Source organism: Candidozyma auris, chromosome 1, assembly GCF_003013715.1.
Source record: "Candidozyma auris chromosome 1, complete sequence".
In the NCBI taxonomy this organism is placed as follows: domain Eukaryota; kingdom Fungi; phylum Ascomycota; class Pichiomycetes; order Serinales; family Metschnikowiaceae; genus Candidozyma; species Candidozyma auris.
Genome location: NC_072812.1, coordinates 2983836 through 3001382, shown reverse-complemented (window position 1 = coordinate 3001382; position 17547 = coordinate 2983836). Strand labels below are relative to the sequence as shown.

The 17547-nt window shown below is 46.7% G+C and overlaps 8 protein-coding genes across 8 annotated transcripts; 4 read left to right on the top strand and 4 right to left on the bottom strand. All coding sequences in view use genetic code 12, as the record gives it.

The window, feature by feature from the left end:
* Positions 1-389: 389 nt before the first annotated feature.
* BIO32 (Bio32p) lies at positions 390-1784 on the bottom strand (the record flags this gene model as incomplete). Its single annotated transcript, XM_029033066.2, has 1 exon — positions 390-1784. One exon carries the CDS (start codon positions 1782-1784, stop codon positions 390-392), a length of 1395 nt encoding a protein of 464 aa, XP_028893381.2.
* Positions 1785-2550: 766 nt separating this feature from the next.
* Positions 2551-3654, bottom strand: CJI96_0001376 (ketopantoate reductase family protein; the record flags this gene model as incomplete). Its single annotated transcript, XM_029033065.2, has 1 exon — positions 2551-3654. One exon carries the CDS (start codon positions 3652-3654, stop codon positions 2551-2553), a length of 1104 nt encoding a protein of 367 aa, XP_028893380.2.
* Positions 3655-3802: 148 nt separating this feature from the next.
* On the top strand, positions 3803-5492 carry CJI96_0001375 (Zn(II)2Cys6 transcription factor; the record flags this gene model as incomplete). The annotated part of the gene is made up of 2 exons (XM_029033064.2): positions 3803-3921; positions 3974-5492. The coding sequence occupies 2 exons, from the start codon at positions 3803-3805 to the stop codon at positions 5490-5492; spliced, it is 1638 nt and encodes a 545-aa protein (XP_028893379.2).
* A 768-nt stretch (positions 5493-6260) lies between these two features.
* On the top strand, positions 6261-7286 carry CJI96_0001374 (uncharacterized protein; the record flags this gene model as incomplete). Its single annotated transcript, XM_029033063.2, has 1 exon — positions 6261-7286. One exon carries the CDS (start codon positions 6261-6263, stop codon positions 7284-7286), a length of 1026 nt encoding a protein of 341 aa, XP_028893378.1.
* Positions 7287-7417: 131 nt separating this feature from the next.
* On the bottom strand, positions 7418-7912 carry CJI96_0001373 (uncharacterized protein; the record flags this gene model as incomplete). The annotated part of the gene is made up of 1 exon (XM_029033062.2): positions 7418-7912. One exon carries the CDS (start codon positions 7910-7912, stop codon positions 7418-7420), a length of 495 nt encoding a protein of 164 aa, XP_028893377.2.
* A 1204-nt stretch (positions 7913-9116) lies between these two features.
* Positions 9117-10880, top strand: CJI96_0001372 (uncharacterized protein; the record flags this gene model as incomplete). The annotated part of the gene is made up of 1 exon (XM_029033061.2): positions 9117-10880. One exon carries the CDS (start codon positions 9117-9119, stop codon positions 10878-10880), a length of 1764 nt encoding a protein of 587 aa, XP_028893376.2.
* A 108-nt stretch (positions 10881-10988) lies between these two features.
* On the bottom strand, positions 10989-14384 carry CST20 (mitogen-activated protein kinase kinase kinase kinase; the record flags this gene model as incomplete). The annotated part of the gene is made up of 1 exon (XM_029033060.2): positions 10989-14384. One exon carries the CDS (start codon positions 14382-14384, stop codon positions 10989-10991), a length of 3396 nt encoding a protein of 1131 aa, XP_028893375.2.
* A 2315-nt stretch (positions 14385-16699) lies between these two features.
* On the top strand, positions 16700-17012 carry CJI96_0001370 (uncharacterized protein; the record flags this gene model as incomplete). The annotated part of the gene is made up of 2 exons (XM_029033059.1): positions 16700-16747; positions 16812-17012. The coding sequence occupies 2 exons, from the start codon at positions 16700-16702 to the stop codon at positions 17010-17012; spliced, it is 249 nt and encodes an 82-aa protein (XP_028893374.1).
* Between the last annotated feature and the right edge of the window lie 535 nt (positions 17013-17547).

The following is a 17547-nucleotide window of genomic DNA, read 5'->3' as shown; positions in this document are numbered from 1 at the left end:
TTACAACTCCGAACAGCCTAACTGAAATATCAGAACATTCACATACGATACAACGCAAAGAAATAATTGGAAAATTAATCCGCTTCTTTTCAAGATAAAAGATACCTTATTATTTGGCTGTTCAACTGAAATTAAGAAGCATTCTTAATCGGAATGTGTTGCCTAAGAAAAAAAAATAAAATAAAGTAAAATAAAATGAAATAAAATAAAAATTGCAAGCTACCAAATAAAATTTTCGTACGCTTACCAACGAGTACACTAAATGTGGATAATTCAACTAAATTGAAACATAGCTTGCAGCATGAACGGCTTTCGAGGTGCCACCAGATGTAGCGTGGATACATCGACGTATTCTTAAGTTTTTGAGCTCGTTGTCGTGGATAAAATTCTTAGAGCTCTCCAGCAGTACGCAAATCGTTCTCCATTTCCTTCACGGCCTGAATTAGCATCTCAGCGATGTGGTTGGCATCCTCTTCTGTGATAATGTACGAAGGCGCCACCGTGATGTGGTCTCCGAGACCGTTACCGGCGGTTCCTCCAAGACCCATACTTGTCATCCCGTTGGCAAAGAGCTTCACCGTGGTTTTGGCACCCACACCCAATTTTGAAGGGAAGGGTTCCTTTGTTTGCTTGTTCTTGACAAGTTCAAGTGACCAGAAGCCTCCAAGACCTCTGACGTCGCCAACAATCTCAGTCGATTCAGCCAACTCTTTGAGCCTCTCACCCATCTTGTTACCGTTTTCGTAAATATTCTTCCTAAGACCCAATCTGTCAATTTTTTTCTGTACTGCCAATGCAACACGGCAGTTAAATGCGTGCTGGTGATAGGTTTGGCCGCCAGGAATGTAGTTCGAACCTTCCACAAATGCCTGTCTGACCTTGGGCGACACCAAGAGGCCAGCGATGGATACAAAGCCACTTCCTAAAGTCTTGCCAATCAGTTGTAAATCAGGGCCATCAAAATCTGGCCATGATTCCCAGCAGTTAAGCCCTCCAGTAGCACTGGCACGTCCCGTTCCACACATAACTTCGTCGAGCCACATAAGAATATCATACTTGTCACAGATTTTACGAACGCCTTGCAAGTATCCCGGAATTGATGGAGACGTGCCGTATGTTGAGCCTGTAAGTGTTTCACATAAGAAGGCGCCAACCTTCTCAGGTCCAACTTCCAAGATCTTGTCTTCAAGCTCTTTCAAAAGCCGCTGGCAATAGTCGTCCAAGGTTTCTCCTTCTTTCATCTCCCTGTAGGGATACACACACGACACCTTTGGTGTTTGTTCTGCTGGCAACGTGACGGCCCTGTAGCTATCCTTACGAATTGACTCACTCAATGAGAGGGCGCCAATGGTGAATCCATGGTATGACTGCTTCCTCGAGATGTACACAGTCTTCTCTGGCTTACCTCTCTCGAGCCAATATTGACAAACAGTCTTCATGCCATTTTCGTTCGACTCAGAACCTGAACAGGTAAAAAGGGCTGCTGCAAAAGCACCCTTGGGCGACTTATCAATGTAGAACTTGGCCAACTCTTCGGCCCAATAATTGGTCATGTACCCCAAGTAAGAGTACGAGCACTCTTTTGCAGCTGCCGCCATTTCAGCAACAATTTCCTCGTCACCATGTCCTAAAGCAGCCACAGCAGCGCCGCCCATGGCATCAAACACTTCTCTGCGCTTGTGGGTAGCTGGATCCTCAACTGTGAGGATGTTGCCCTTTCCGCCCACCACCATGGGGGCGTGCTCACTGACTTTTCCCGAGAAGAGATACGACGATTGAGTCATAAAGTAAAACTTAGAGGTGGAAATGATAAATGTTTGGGTTGGGGAAGTGACCGCTATTTATACCATCACGCCCGAGGAAATGGCTGCAAAAGCTACGCCCAAGGCAGTAACAAGCGCGGGACGGAAATCATGGCCCTCCTACTTGTTTCTCCCAGAATAAATTAAAAGTCACTCAAGTCCTCTATGGAAGATCTCTTTGAAAGGAAAATGTCCTCTACGAAACTGATTTTCCTCTACGAACCCACTGTTCCTCTACGAAAGCGCCTCTCCTCCACGAAAGTACTCCTCCTCTATGCTACGGGTCCAGAAGATAGCCCCTCGTACTCCACGAAAGGCGGCTTATCTTGGATGGTGGTTACGCCTAGTGCTTTGAAGCTTTGAGCGAGTTTTCTAGATCTTCGGACGATTTGAAAGTGTTACAAACATAAACAAAGAGATCTGATTATTTTTGGAAGCCGATTTTTTGATATTCATGATAAACCTTTCTGCCTACACTGTCCTGAGGAGCTATACTATATTGTTTTTGTCGTCTTGCTTGTCATTATACGGATTGCAATTCCTTATCAGTAGCGACAATGACTCAGTTACTCCACCTGAGAAGTTTTCCTCTACGTGGTGGTCCCAGATAAGAAAGCCGGAAACCTCGCGATGTGCCGCATGGACCCACGATTCCGGGAACGGCTAGCCGAATTTGGTGTCTCAAAACTGTGGATGCAATTGTATATTTGTAGCCGAAACTATATGTTAAAGCAGGCTAGTTTTCAATCTAAATACCGTTGGTGGATCCGTTCTTGCTGGGAACGGGCCTCTCCTTGGGCACGTCAATCGCCCCCTTGGCCTCCATGGTGCTCTTCTGTACCACTGCTAGCAACTTGTACACCAAGGAAAGCGTCGGCACGGCCACCCCGTTCCTCTCGGCGATTCGCACAGCGTTTCCTAGTATCACCTCAAGCTCGATGTAGTTGCCCTTGCGAATATCCACCAACATCAGCGGAGCGTAGTAATTGCCGTCGTCCGACCTGATCATGAACTCCATGATACTTTCCGGTAAATCGACCCCGTCAGACTTGGCCGCGGCCAACACCTCTCTCATGGCCGTGCGCACCATGTCCATGCCGCCAAAGAGCTCCAATCTTCCAACGTCTACGCCCGTCAAGGAGCAAATAGTGTTCAACGTGGCGTTATACACGAGTTTGCGCCAGCGTGTGTACTTCACGTTTTCGTCATATACGCAATCGTTGTGGGCGTTCTTGTACAACCTTACAAAGGATTTCGCAGCTGATTCTTGGGGCTCGACCGGGAGATTGGGGTTGGTGAAGTAGCCCACCATGAGTTCATCGTGACCCACATGGGTGATTTTTCCCCCGTAGTTTGTTGATGAGATCATCGAGACACCACTAAGAACAACGTTCTGTGGGTACTTGGCCACGTAGGGCGCCCCGATATCAATGCCGTTTTGAACTAGCACTATGGTGGATTCCGCGCCCACCAAGGGCTCGATAAGCTCTTCACCTTTACTAATATCCGGAGTGTTTTTCGTGGTCACCACTATGAAATCGTAGGGACCCTGTTTTGCGGCCTCCCCGATTGAGGGAACCACGTGTTGGGGCATGAAGCTCTCAATTGTTCCGTAATCCACAGACTCTATGCTGAAGCCGTGCTTCGACACCTGGTTATAGTCAGAACGCACAATTGCCGTTGTCTCAGCATTCAAACTCAATGCGTAGGCAGCCATCGAGCCCACGCCGCCGGACCCAACAACCACAACCTTCAGGGGCATTTTCTTCAGAAAAAGAAGTAGAGATAACAGAAAGTATTTTGAAAATTGTAACTCTGGGGACCGGCTTGTGTTTAGGATATCGGAGTCCATGGCGGCGCGTTCCTAATCGGGTAGTTAGCGCAGAAGCCTATCGCAAGATTCCCAATCCCTCTTCTCCCCATTATCATTACTTCTCTACCCCGGAAACTTGTTCTCAAAATTCCTCATGTTTCACACCTTGGGCTCGGACCTCCTGACCATGGAGCAAAAAAAATTGCCCTTGGCCAGTCAGCGCCATCCCCGAACTGGCTACACCCTCAAGTTTTATGGCACTCGCGCCCGATCCACCCTAGGGTGCCTCTGCTGCCGCAGAAGAAAGTATGTTGAGTCAACGTTTGCAAATCATCAGCAAATCCTTACTAACCACTAGAAAAAAGTGCGATGAAAAGTATCCTACGTGCTCCGGTTGCGAGAAAAGAGACTTGAAGTGTGAGTGGCCGGAGAAGCCGAAGAATGGAGTGAAGAAGACGATTGCAAAAACCCAGTCACAGCCAGCGAAGCAGGATCTTCAGATGACTTTGACATCGCCTATTTCTCCAGACTCCTGTATCGATCCTCAGTTGCCGCTTGACCATCTGATCTCCTTATCTTCTAAACTGTCACCAGATCTCTTTGAGTTGTTCCATCTACCGTATGATAATATGCTCTTCGGACGGGCTCTTCCCCAGCTTGACGAGACTGGGTTTGAGTATCTTCTGCATTACAGTGACGCATTCTGCTCCTCTATACCCATAGGCACCGATGCGCTGAACTATTTCCTCAAGACGTTCATGCACTTGGCCCAGTCGAGAGACTCCATCCTCTATGCCTTGTGTGCCTGGGGTGGGTTTTACTTGCAACTACGGGATAAGCTGTCCATAGAGTATGCAAAGCCTTGGAATTACATGCAAAAGGCAGCCAAATTGATTTGTAAAGAAATTGGCGACAACTTGACACCGCTGACCAACGAGGATTTCTTCGTGTTATTTGCATTCTACTTAATTTTCATTGGCATAGAAGTCACCACAGGTGATGTGTGTCACTGGGGAGGGTTTATGACCCAGTGCTCAAACTTGATAAACTCGTTTGGCGGGTTGGCTGCTGTATGCCAAATGTTTCTGAATAACAACGATATTAAATGGCTTTTACACAACTTCCAGTTCCACGACTTGCTTTCACTGAACGCTCTACGCAAGGGTACATTTATTCCCATTGAGGAATATAAGGACGTTTTGAAAGAGGACGTCGACTACGGTATTGATCCATTGCAGGGAGCCTTGGGCAGAGTGTATAACCTTTTTGGGGAAATTGGTAACGCTCAGGTAAGACTCAGGCGGCAATGGAATGAACTTCAGGACGCCCTTCCAATCATCAATGACGAAAGATGCATTGAATACGAAGACGCTCGAAGAAATTATTTCGAAGATGTTCGAGCGACGTTCAAGGAATTTTCTGTAAAAATCGAGACTTGTCAGCCCAGCGAACTACACTTAGAAATTCTAGAGAGTAATCCGTTTGATTTAGCTCTTCAGACAAAGCTATTCCAGCTCTACGTGCTCATATGTCAGATCCATCTTCACACTGGTGTGATTCACCTGCCTCCAGCGCTGTTCCAGCAACAAGATTTGCTTTTTCGGGCTTTAGAACTAATTGATGAGCTCATAGAGACTCGAATGGTGGTTCTGTTGTCACTACTGCTTTTGGTTTGTGGAATTACTTGTTGCACAGATTACGACAGGGAGAGGATGAGGGAGAGGTTCAAAAAGGCCCAGTCGACTTATTTCGTACAGAATTTAACAAGAATTGAAGAAACTGTCGAGGAAGCTTGGGTACGCAATCCCGACGGCAGTGCCGTTGTGGACTGGGCTGCACTCGCGGAAGAGAAAGGATGGAATCTCTACGTTGGATGAATGGTCTAAGTGGCTCGAATTGATAACGGGAACTGGATTCCCGAAAATTGACCCAAACTTGTATTCCGTACGTCTTGATCTGGATTTGTCGAAAAATAACCGTGCTTGTTAAGAGCTTCTTAGTGTCATCTGCTTAGGAACTGCCATCAGTAGCACTTGGCTGCTGAAAAATAGAAAGTTCAGCCTTGGCAATGTCAATAAAAAGACCTTTCCGTGTTGTAAATAGCTACGTTGTGACCAAACTCCATTTCAATATTTCATGACCGGTAGCGGTCCATGAGAGCCGCGTGGCCCACATCAATAAATCACACTTTTGGTTTTCAGCCTCTCGGTAAATTCGTAAACTAGCCGCGTTTTCATGATACCAGATGTCGGTAGTGTGCAGTGCATACGGATATGAACATCGTCACTGGACAAGAACCAAGAAAACTTTTTTGATTGATGTAGGGATGATACATTTGTATGATCACGTGTGCTTGGCAGATGGTACTTCGTAACCCATTTATCGCCAGAATTTAACCAATTCCTCACTAGTATTTCTTGTCGCTTTTCCCTCGTATATCCGTTCACTGCGGCGCTTCAAATTTAGCAAGTGGTAGATATGTATGTTGTGATGGTCTGTATATACCGCAGGAGCTCATGCATACGGGAGGCTTGTCCTGCGTAAGCTCTTCTTTGGTAAGGGCTATCCGTGCCAGCTTCGAGGGACCATATATAAGGTAGGGACATTCTCGGCTTTTTTAATCCCTTACCACTTTCAATTTAACCATGTCTGACGAACCTATTAAGCCCAACAACGAACCAGTGAAGCCACACAAAGCGCCAATTACAAGCGAGGATGAAGGTTACGTTAAACCTGAGATGGTAGTGAAGAACTTCGCCAAAACATACGAGACTCCCCCACAAGATGCATACCAGAAATTCATTACAGCCTGTGGTAGAATTTTTGGATGCTGTGGTGTTTTCTGTTTCCTTTGCGAGAACCCATACAAGACAGTTGATCAAGGTGAGGTTGGTTTGGTGCAGACTTTCGGTGCGTTGTCGAGAACCATCGAGCCTGGTACCTCTTACGTGAACACTTGGTCGGAGAAATTGTCTAGGGTGAACATCAAAATTAACGCTAAGGAATTGCCTCCTCAGTCTTGTTTCACTAGAGACAACTTGTCAGTATCGATCACCTCGGTGGTCTACTACAACATCATTGACCCTCAAAGAGCCATCTTTGCCATTTCCGACATTCACTCCGCCATTACTGAAAGAACTCAGAACACCATGAGAGACGTCATTGGTTCTCGCGTGTTGCAGGATGTCGTGGAGAAGAGAGACGAGATCGCTGAGTCCGTGCAGCTGGTCATTGCCAGAACTGCTGCCGAATGGGGTGTGCACATCGAGGCCATTTTGATCAAGGACTTGACCTTGCCTCACTCTGTTCAGGACTCCTTCGCTAAAGCTGCTGAAGCTAAGCGTATTGGTGAAGCTAAGATCATCAATGCAAAGGCTGAGGTTGAGAGTGCTAAGCAGATGAGAAAGGCCTCTGACATTTTGAGTTCTCCTGCTGCCTTGCAGATTAGATACTTGGACGCTTTGCAGAATATGGCCAAGAGCTCGGGCTCAAGAGTCATTTTCATGCCTAGTGCGGACCAGATTGAGCGTATAGTGCACAACCAGAGTTCGCCACAAGGAAAGGCTCCAGTTGACACCATTGAAGAGGAGCCTTTGAGCACTACTGCCACTGGCCAGGACTCCAGTAAGCAACTCGCAGACACTATCGCTATTCAAGAGGCAATGAAATGAGATTAATATGTCTTGATTTTATGACTTCATGACACCGTAACTTTAGTATGCTTAATTCATAATCGCGTGATAACTCATTGTAGAATGATAATCATAAGCTGGTCCTGATGGTGGTATATCTTTGTCAATGATTAGCGCTTCTCGATATCTTCAGGGTGCCTTTCGAAGTACCGCTGACGTGCCTTCTCTAGCACTTCCTCGGTCACTTTCGACTTTATTATATCGTATACTGTATCTCTGGTTTCTACGAGCAGCTGTGGAGCCGCCGCGTTGCTGTCTTCGGCTAACTGCTTGTATTCGTCAGATTCAAACACCATACCTTTAGCATTCTTTCGCTGCCACTCGATCTTAGCTCTCTCTCTCTCCTTATCACGGATTTCTTTCTGTTTTAGGATATCTTTTAAGAACCTTGACCCTCTTTCCTGCTTATCCTGCTTCTCTTCAGAGGTCGCCGGGGTGTCTATGTCATATTGCAAATCTTCATTATTCAGTACAGAGTTTGCGATCTTCTGTGATTTCCTCTTCATGGCGGCTTCAAAAGAGTCTGAATCGGAATCTGAATCTGACCCTGACCCCCTGAGCGCCATCGACCTTGCCCTTTTGACACTTGCTGCTTTTCTTAACATGGCAGTGTGGAACAGCTGGCATTTTGTTAGAAACCCACGCGCTAAGTTTGCAATTGTGCTCAGATTCAGGAAGCTCACTACACTTGTGAACGATAGCGCAAAAGATATAATTCACACACGAGAGAAAATCTGTAAATAACTACCAAATGTATATCTATAAAGGTTACTCTCTTATGTGATAACCTCCGAATTCGACAATTTCGAAATTCTAACGCTGTTGTCCAAATAGACTCCACTTCGCAGCCAATTATTAAGCTCTAGTGACACTCTGTGAGTGAGTCTCTATAATTCGAGTCGTGTTCACTTATGAACATAGCATTGAAGCATAAGATATTGTAAGGATAAAAGCCTCAATGCAATTAATATTCAGGGATGAAGAAGATGGTGAAGCTAACATGCTGCGCAACGTAACCATACTAGCTGTCCTCCGCTGATGAACAAGATTCTAAATTAATGATCAGAATGAGCTGAAATCGAACATATTGATTTGACTGGTCCCGGGAACGTCAGTTGTTTTCGAGCCATGTTGTGCCCCTTCCCATTCATCTCAGCGAACTCTCACTCTACATTCAACACTGAACAACTAATCATATTCTCAAATCAAACGAAATCTTTCTTAAGTTAGGGTTGGTATTAAGACCATCAGCCGACGTATTATCCTCGGTATAATCTTGTCAACTTCGTGCCAAGGAGTTCAGGGCTTCCCTGAGTCTTGGGGACCTACTAAGCAGGAATGACTCTGTCCAAAATTACCACATTGCAACGGGGGAGGGGCTTCACAAAAGTCCAGGAAATGACTCTTCCATTCTTAGAAACCTAGAAGCAATCACACTAAGAAGTAGATTGTCACGTATTTTGTCGTACTTTCTACACTCGCCTCACTGTAAGCACCTCGGTTTTGCAACCATAACTGCGACCCCTGCGACGGAACCCTCACCAGTCATACAAGCCATACCAAACACACCACGGCACGAATAAAAGCAGCCGGCTCACAAAGGATAAGAGAATACAGCAATACAGAACACTATATCATCTTCCCCACACTCAAAAATTCCCAATCTTCTCCCAGTGAATCACCTCCTTCTATACCACACCCGTGCACCTTGATCTCACTGTTAGCTTGTCCTTTCCCTCCTCCACACCTAGATCTCCTACCTACAACCTATCACCTCCCACCATACCACCCACAATCGACTTCCCCAGCATGGACTCTCGCCTTTCCTGGCTAGACTCGACTCTCCAGGGCACAAGAGATGAAGGCAGTAACGCGCTCGCCCCGCCTCCGGTGTCTTTTGGCTTCACCTCCAACACCGACTTGCAGAAGCCTCCCCAGGATAATCGAGCCTACATCTTCGCCAATGCACTGGCAGACAACCTCGGACGCAACGATACGAGCCAGCTGGATGATTCGATTTCGTTGTCCTTGACGGCTCAGGACCTCACTTTGGAAGAATCCAAGACGTATATGCGGTGGTATTCTGATATACTAGCACGAACAAACCTGCGGACTATATCAATGAACGACGTGTACCAGTTCTTGAGCAACTTCAAGCTCTCGCAACAGGCTCAGGAGAAAATCAACCGAATATTCTCGAAGATTCTACATTCCATCAACATAGGTGAGTTCTTTGCTTTATTAAGGGTGGTGTCGCACACGTTGAAGGGAGAAGAACCAAGTCGAAGGCTAATCAAGATTCTGACTTCTGTTCCCACACCACCATCAATCCTATTGAAGAAGCGTCAAAATGACGATCATGATGATGAACAACGCGAGCCGGAACCCCTTCCGGTCGAGCTGCCCTCCAAACCGCTCGACTTGGACCTGTTCACGCAGTTCATGCTTACTGGAGAACGCCCTGACGAGAAACTCCCGAAAAAACGCCTGAAGAAGCTCAAATCCGTGAAATTTTCTGATCAAATAGTCACAGATATTCATGACCCGGCGTCCGAAAAGCAGCAAAATGCAGACCCTCCAGGACTGGGCGATCTAGACTACCTGCTTCCAATGAATCAGCTCTTGAGTAGACTCAATGCCTCCAAGGCGGGCCCTTCTGGCAACCTGAGCAGCTTGCAAGTGCCTTCATCGGTTCCTGGGCCAATCAGATCTCCAGATCCAGAGGAGAAGCAGATTTTAAAAGATATGGAACCCCAGATAAACCATTTCCAGAACTTAAACTCTGTGGATACAATGCTGGTTGGAGGAGTTCCTGCAAATATTCACTTGGGTAATCCAGAATTTTACTCACCTCTGCCCAGGGAAGGCTCCCTGCTGCCTCAACCTCAACTACTCAAGCCTAATATGACTGGACCTGCCCAGATGGCACAATTGATCGGAACTCCCTCTCAAGGTGACGCGCAGCCCGCACCACTTCGATCAAACCTCACAGGGCCAGCAGACATGGCTCGTTTTCTACCGCCTGATCAGAATGGCGAAGCTACACCTAGACTCTCTTTACAGTCTTTCACGTCTCAGATGACTGGCGATACACTTGCTAACACAGCTAATAATGCACGCATTGCAAATGATAAACTGCCGCCCCCACCACCTCCTCGCGTGGCTGCAAGGCGAGCTCGGTCGGCGTCACAGCCCAATTATATTCAAAACGATCATACCAATTCTACGCAACAAATGGAATACTCCAACGGAGACTCATTTACCTCCGAACCCTTCCAAAGATATAGATCATCTTCCCTTTCACCTGCCCTCAATGGTCCACCAATACCACCTCGCTCACCACTTGGCAGCTCGCGTCCAGGTCCTCCGCCACCCCCACCATCTCGAAGACGGGGTATGTCAAATGCTACAAGTAATCAGCAGGACGAAGCAAAGCCACCATTACCACCTAAAGTTCCCCAACAATTTTACCAGAATTCAGAGGGAAGCTCAAGTACAGCAGATATATTGGACGATCTTAAAGCTCTACAAGAGGAGGTTGACAAGATAAGAAATATGGCTGGAGGCTTTTAATATATTAGAATGGAATGCCTGTCAACAGACCTTTGGAAGAAATAGAATACACGACAGATAGTTCAGTTTGAAAGTAGCACTTTAATGCTCCTTCCGTAGTAATGAGCTTCAATCATCGTTCGCCTCACTCGCTTTCTTCATCCGAGCTATTTTGACCAAAGGTGCAAGCGAAGAGACGTCATCACTGCTGAGGATAAACTTATCTTGCAACAATTCTTCTGCGGTCGCTCTTTGGTTGAAGTCCACTTTTAAACACCGGGACAAGAATTTGCGAATGTCGTAACTTAACACTTCAGGCTCCTTCAATTTTGGAGTGCCGTTTGTAGCAATCAAGTACAATGCTCTCAAAGGAGTCTCATTCAAGTACGGTGGTTCACCTTCAATCATCTCGATCACCATGATACCCAAAGACCAGACATCCACTTTGGGTCCGTACTCTTTTCTGGACACGACTTCCGGAGCCATCCAGTAGGGCGTACCTACCATTGTGGTACGTTTAAGATTAAGCTCGTTGATTTGAGCACAGAAACCAAAGTCAGTCATCTTGATGTTGCCATCAACATTGAGCAAGATGTTATCAGATTTGATGTCTCTATGAATGACGCCCTTGCTATGCAAGAATTGCAATCCTTTGAGAGTTTCTCTGCAAACTGCACCAATTTGGCCCTCTGTCATGACACTATGGGTGACAATCTCTGTCAATGATCCACCTTCCATGTACTCCATAACGACCCAGAGTTCACCCTTGATCAAGAATGAATCAATGTAGTTGACGATATTATCATGCCTGCTGCTCTTCATGACCAAGATTTCATTGATGATGAGCTCTTTTTTGGGCTGTTGCTCAAGATTCATTTGCTTGATGGCAACAATCTTGCCTGATGGGCCAGCCACAGACCTAGCAATATAGACACCACCCGAAGCACCCTGACCAATCTTCTTGAGGTCTTTGTAGTAATCATTGGGATTCCCCTCTGTACATATACTTTGCAACTTCGAGATAATTTGTTGATTCTTGCGCTTCTTCTCCTCTCGTCTCTTTTGAGTCAACAACGCTGCCTTCTTAGCATCACGCATTGGTTGCTGATGGTGCGAAGAAGAGGTTTGAGTCAGTTCAGTAGAAACCAGGGCTTTCTTGGGTTCATGAGCCTTGTTGCGTTCGTAAGTTGCATTATCCGACGTTATATGCTCTAGAGCTTGAGCGGGTGTCTTGTGCACTGGAGGTGGAGGAGGTGCTCTGTGAGCCTTGTACTCCCTCTCGGCAGCAGTGTTGATATCGTGGAACCTAGATGTTGGAACAACTGGCGCTGTGGTGGAGCCCTTCGTACTCAGTTGAGTTTGAGACGCCAACGAGTAACTATGAGATTTCGATTTTGGAATTTGGTTGGGTGGTTGAGGTGCGGCACGAATTGGCCCGCTGATGCTCGGTAGTGAAGGTGGTGCAGCATCTGATTTTTGGGAGCCTTTTTTAAGTGATTTACTTGAGAATGAGCGACGACCCATCAACGGCTTTTTAGAACGAGGAGTCTCAGCTGTTGATGGGGTTGGATTATAGGCGGATGGAGTTGATGGCGGCTTTGGAGCTGGACGGCTTGGAATGAATTGACCTTCAGCTTGCGAGCTAGTTGGCGTTCTATGCTTTTGATTTACTGAGTACTGATCTTGGGGAGTCGAAACACTTGGGTGGCCAGTAGAGTTGAGATGCTCAGACAGGCTCGTGCTCGCCGTGGGAGTAGAAGGAGGAGAGGATTGCGCCAACGAGGATGTACTTTCATTAGCGTATGCAAGCGAGGGACTTTCCATTCCGCCATTTGAACTCGTCATGGGTCCTTTCTTCTCACCAATCTTCTCTTCCATAAAGAATCCCATGATATCCCTCATTGTGCGAGGGTGCTGCTCCTGCTCCTTCTTCGAAATACCCTGGAACAGGAGAAGCCTCTCCCACTCTGCTGGCAAACCAGCCAAAGTGCCATCAGGAGCCTCGGACACGTGTTGAGTATGTTGAGGATTGAACGGCGTACTGATTTTCATGCTCAACTCAGGGGACGAAGGGGTATTCAGTTTCGACTTACCGAACATTGAGCTAAACACTCCTTTCACTCTGCTACCACTGCTTCTCTTTTTCCCGTTTTGCAGCGGAGTTGAAAGCTTGACGTTGGAGTAGATCATCCCAACGTCAAGATCTCGAGGCAGTTTCAGAAACCCCGAGGCTGGGTACCGCAGAGTTGTGCTCAGCTGAGGAGTTCGGTTAATGATAGTTGCCTGGCTTCCAGGCGTCTGACTGCCCTGGCTTTCACCCAGTATAGCTGGCGTGGCATTATAAGCCTGTGAATTTTGAGTAGGAGGAGGCGGAGGGCTTCTAATGACTGTCAGGTTTGACACAGACCTCTGGGAAGGATCATCGATGGAAAGGCCAGCGAGCGGCTCGTCTAGCGTTGTTGAATGGCTCATATTCATCATATCATTCTTGTCATCGTCGTCATCAACATTCTCAATGCCATCGTCTTTGAGAGCGCCAAAGTCTCTACTCAGCGAATCCTGGTATCTATTTTCAGTTGAAGACTGGCTGGTGGACTCAGCGTTGGAGGAGTCGCGTAGTGTTCGCTGCTTTAATATCTCGTCGATATCCAAGTCAGCTCGGGGCTTTCCAGGATCGAGCTGAGGCTTATATTGCTCAATTTCGGGTGTTCCCAAGTAAGGACTCTTGGAAAGACTGACATTCTCAGTGAACGTGTGGTGCTCGTTGTCTATGAGGTCACCACGAGCGGGAATTTCATCGATCTCATCACCTTGACCAACATTCGGAGCATAGGGAGTATTTTCTGTAGAGATGCCTAGCCCGACAGAGGAACCCTGGGGCTCTGAAGCAGCATCACCAGTGGCCTTGTCCGGGCCATTGAGCACCGGAGTCCTTGGATCAGCCTCTTGGTCTAGCAATACGGGACTGCCCAAAGACGGTTTCGAGGCATGTCGTGGAGGTGGCAGAAGGTTATCAACATTCGCCGACTTCTCTTCATTCTGAACTTCTTCTTCACCGGCCAAAGACACCTTGCTGGAGCTCCCCTTGAGGCCATTGAAGTCGTAGGTTCCAGGCATCCGTGGCAAAGCAGAAGGAGTCGAATCGTTGGCAAATGTCTCATCGTCGATGTCATTGTCGTCACCACTTTCGTCAGCCGGGCGCCTGTCTTCACTCAGCGAACGCAGCTCCGCAGCCACACGGGCGCTCTGTTGCAGCAGCGCTCTCCCAACAGATGGGACATTGTGGCTCCGGACAGAGTCGCTATCGATGTGGTCGTGGTTCAGCAGAAGCAACAAGTCAGTAGCAGGAGTGGGGTGGGACTCTTCGTCCGTGGCAATGCCTCCTCCCTCGATGTCGTCCTTGTCGTTGATATCCAGGTGGGTGTGTTTGGTGGGCAGCATGCGGGAGGCCGATTCAAACGCCAGCATCACCTGGACCACGGGGCTCGTGGCTGCCGGATTCGGCGACGAGCTGGAGCTGGGCATGGGCGTAGGTAATTAATGAACGGTATGGGGGGGTGGTTAAGAGTGGTGTTGAGGTGGTAATGGACGGTGGTGAAAGTTGAGTCTATTATTTCGCACAAGGTATGGGGACGACCGAAGAGGGAAAGGGAGGGAGCTAGAAAAAAGTAGGTGTAGAGAGGAAAGGGGAAATTGAAAATGGGCCTAAAAAGTTGAAGATTTGAAGAGATTTTCGTGAGAAGGTGCAGAAGAGACGTTTTTCTGGCGGTAATTTTGTGAATTGTTGCCTTGTTCTTATAGGTGTTCCACGCCCAGGTACCTGGTGGTGGAATAATTGGCATCGCAGTACTAAGTGCTTGAGGGAGTGTGGGTGGGTGCGCACCTTTCTTATCCGGATTGAAGGTGCGCAAGAAATGTCGATGAATTTGCACATCCAGAGGTATTTTGAAAGATCATAAGTTGATTGATATGATAAGTGCAGCGTGAGGACTATAATAATACCACTCTTTTATCACAAAATGTCCTGGAAGACAAAAATCACTGGGGTATTAGTCCGGATAAGAGAGGTGCGAGAGGTGAGGTGCGAGTGCGAGAGTGCGAGAGGAATCCACCCAATTGAGAAAAAAAAAAAAGGGCAGGCAGGCCAGCGGATTTTTTCGTGCCATACTCTTCTATTTCTCTGATTTCGCCCCAGGCGAGGCCGATCTGTCGCACGGCTGTCTCAACCAGACAACAACCGACGGTCCCCTTGCTTATATAAGCTTCAAAAAGAGGTGTCTTTTTGATTGTCCAACCAAAGACGCCAAAGAAAAATTACCAAAAAAAAAAAGAAAAGAAAAGAAAATGACATTGCTGAAACAGTCAAAATCCAGAACCTTCTCCTTATGTGTTTCCCCTGTCTCCTTTCCCTAACACTGATTGTTCGCACTGGCCGTGGCATAGTGAAGGCGAAAACGAGGGAAAACGTCGGGCGGGCGAGGAATCGCGCGAGACTTTGCAGCCACCACAGACATGCCCATTTCTCGAGAAGGAAATCGAATCAACTAAAATGGTAGCAGTAAAATTTGGAATTAGCCGTAAATATATAGGGAAAAGCAACAAGAGGTTGTGTTTTGGTAAAGTTCTCCAGTAGAAATCATGCTTGCCCGTTTTGCTTGCTCGGGATCGGGCCGCCGCAATGGCCGAGGTTCAGGCTGAGACCATCTTTGGCACTTTTTCTCAAGGCTCACTTCCCAGGAACAGTTGATGGAATGTAGAGTGCGCGAGTATCTGCATTGTTTGGTGAGTTATACTGTTTGGGAGGGCAATTTGACAAAGTCTAGGTGGTGGTGTACCTAGGATTGTCTGGAGCAAACGTAGATCTTTTGCACTCAGTAGGGCATGAAAAAAAAAAAAAAAAAAAAAAGGAGTTCATCGAATTGTATCAAAAGGTTCAGAGGCAATTGAGGGGCATCAAGGGTTGCTTGCGATTGTGTTTATTGCAATTGAGTCGTGGTAGGTTCGTTCAGCTAGCTTAGAGAGAGCTGTAGGATCAAAAGTTGTCCCTTCAGAATGCTACAGTAGAGTTGGTTAAGGCTGGTTGTCACTAATGGATGATTTAAATATACTACAGCATATGAGAATCCAGTAATCAGTTGTTGGAAAACCATCGAACTTACTGCTCATGCAATCGATTGATGAAGCTGTTCACTGTACTGAAAACTGAGAGGCGGAAACCACTATCGCACTTTGTCTAGTGAGGTCGTTTACCGGGAAAATTTGATTGAAGAAGTTTCGCTTTTAAGTTTGGCAACAACAAGTTCACAATTTGATCAATTGGTAGCAGTTTGTCTTGAGTCTTTCAATTGTCATCCTTCGTATGTGCGCTAGTCTCGGTTGCAAACTAAGGCCGTGCACAGGCGACGACCGAAACGCACGATGATCAGTGTAAACGAAGCAAAAAATTGCGTATAGCCAATCTGAAACATCAATTGATGCCTATAAGTCAAAAAAAAGCTCCTTCTTTCAAAACTTTTCGCCTCAGTGAAGTGGTGTTATCGATCTTGTGCGCTTAGTGAGCTCTCATACGCTCACACAGAGCACTAAAAGACCGAGGTCAGTGAAACCGCAGCAAATTTTGAAGCTTACTTCAGCAAAAAAGGCAACTTGAAGCTCTATTATTGTCAAAGTTCGTCTCAATCGCCTGAATCACTTTGAAACTTAGTATGAGCCTGGTGGGAACCTGCACACGCGCAACTGGCCAACCAAATGTATTTGCTTGTTTTTCACTCTCTCACAAGCAAAATTACGTCCAGTAGAGACCCCATACTCCAGCTAATTCCTCAATTACTTCTACCATAATGGCCGGCAAACAGGAAAACACTTCCCAAAATCTACTCAACAACAAGGTATGTGGCGATCTTCGTATACCACGGTCCTCATCCTTCATCCTCCTCGCATACTAACAACCAGTGGGACCTTGTCTTGTCCAACACTTTGATCAAGACCGCCATGGGTTTTGGCGGCGGTGTTTTGGCGTCCATTCTTTTTTTCAGAAGAAGAGCTTTCCCCGTATGGATCGGCGTGGGCTTTGGTTTAGGCAGAGGCTATTCGGAGGGTGACGCTATCTTCAGAGCCGACAACTTCCACGGCATCAGATTGCAGCAGAGCTAGACATAGAGCGTACATGTACTAATGAACGAAGAAATGGATTTCGATGTAGAGGAAAAGTTGGTAAAGCAGGTCCGCACTTCCGGGTTATCAAGGCACTCATTTGAGTATGACTCCCAAGTACGTCCCCTATCTTGTAGGGTTTGAAATAATTAAGAAACATACCGAAATTGTAATGACTTGGTGATTCATTTTAAGATTGCATTGGGCAGCGGAGAGGGGACTTGGAATCTGGTCAACTGATAGGAAAGTCGTGGAACAATTAGAAACCTTGGCTTTATTTTGAAGATCAAGGAGCTACTACTTCCAGTATTCTAAAACTATATTCTGCGAGAAGTCAACCCAAACTAGCCTTATGTGTTAGAATTATCCTAATTGAAATAGCTCGATCAACAATTCGAGCCGCTTTTTTTTTTTCTTTCTAGATCCCATTGTGTTATATCATCAGGGAAGCCAAGGTCTGTGGCCCAAAACTGTAATAAGTGAATCAAATCAAGAGTATAGCACCTTGTCAGACCTCCTCCTCCTCCACAGTAGA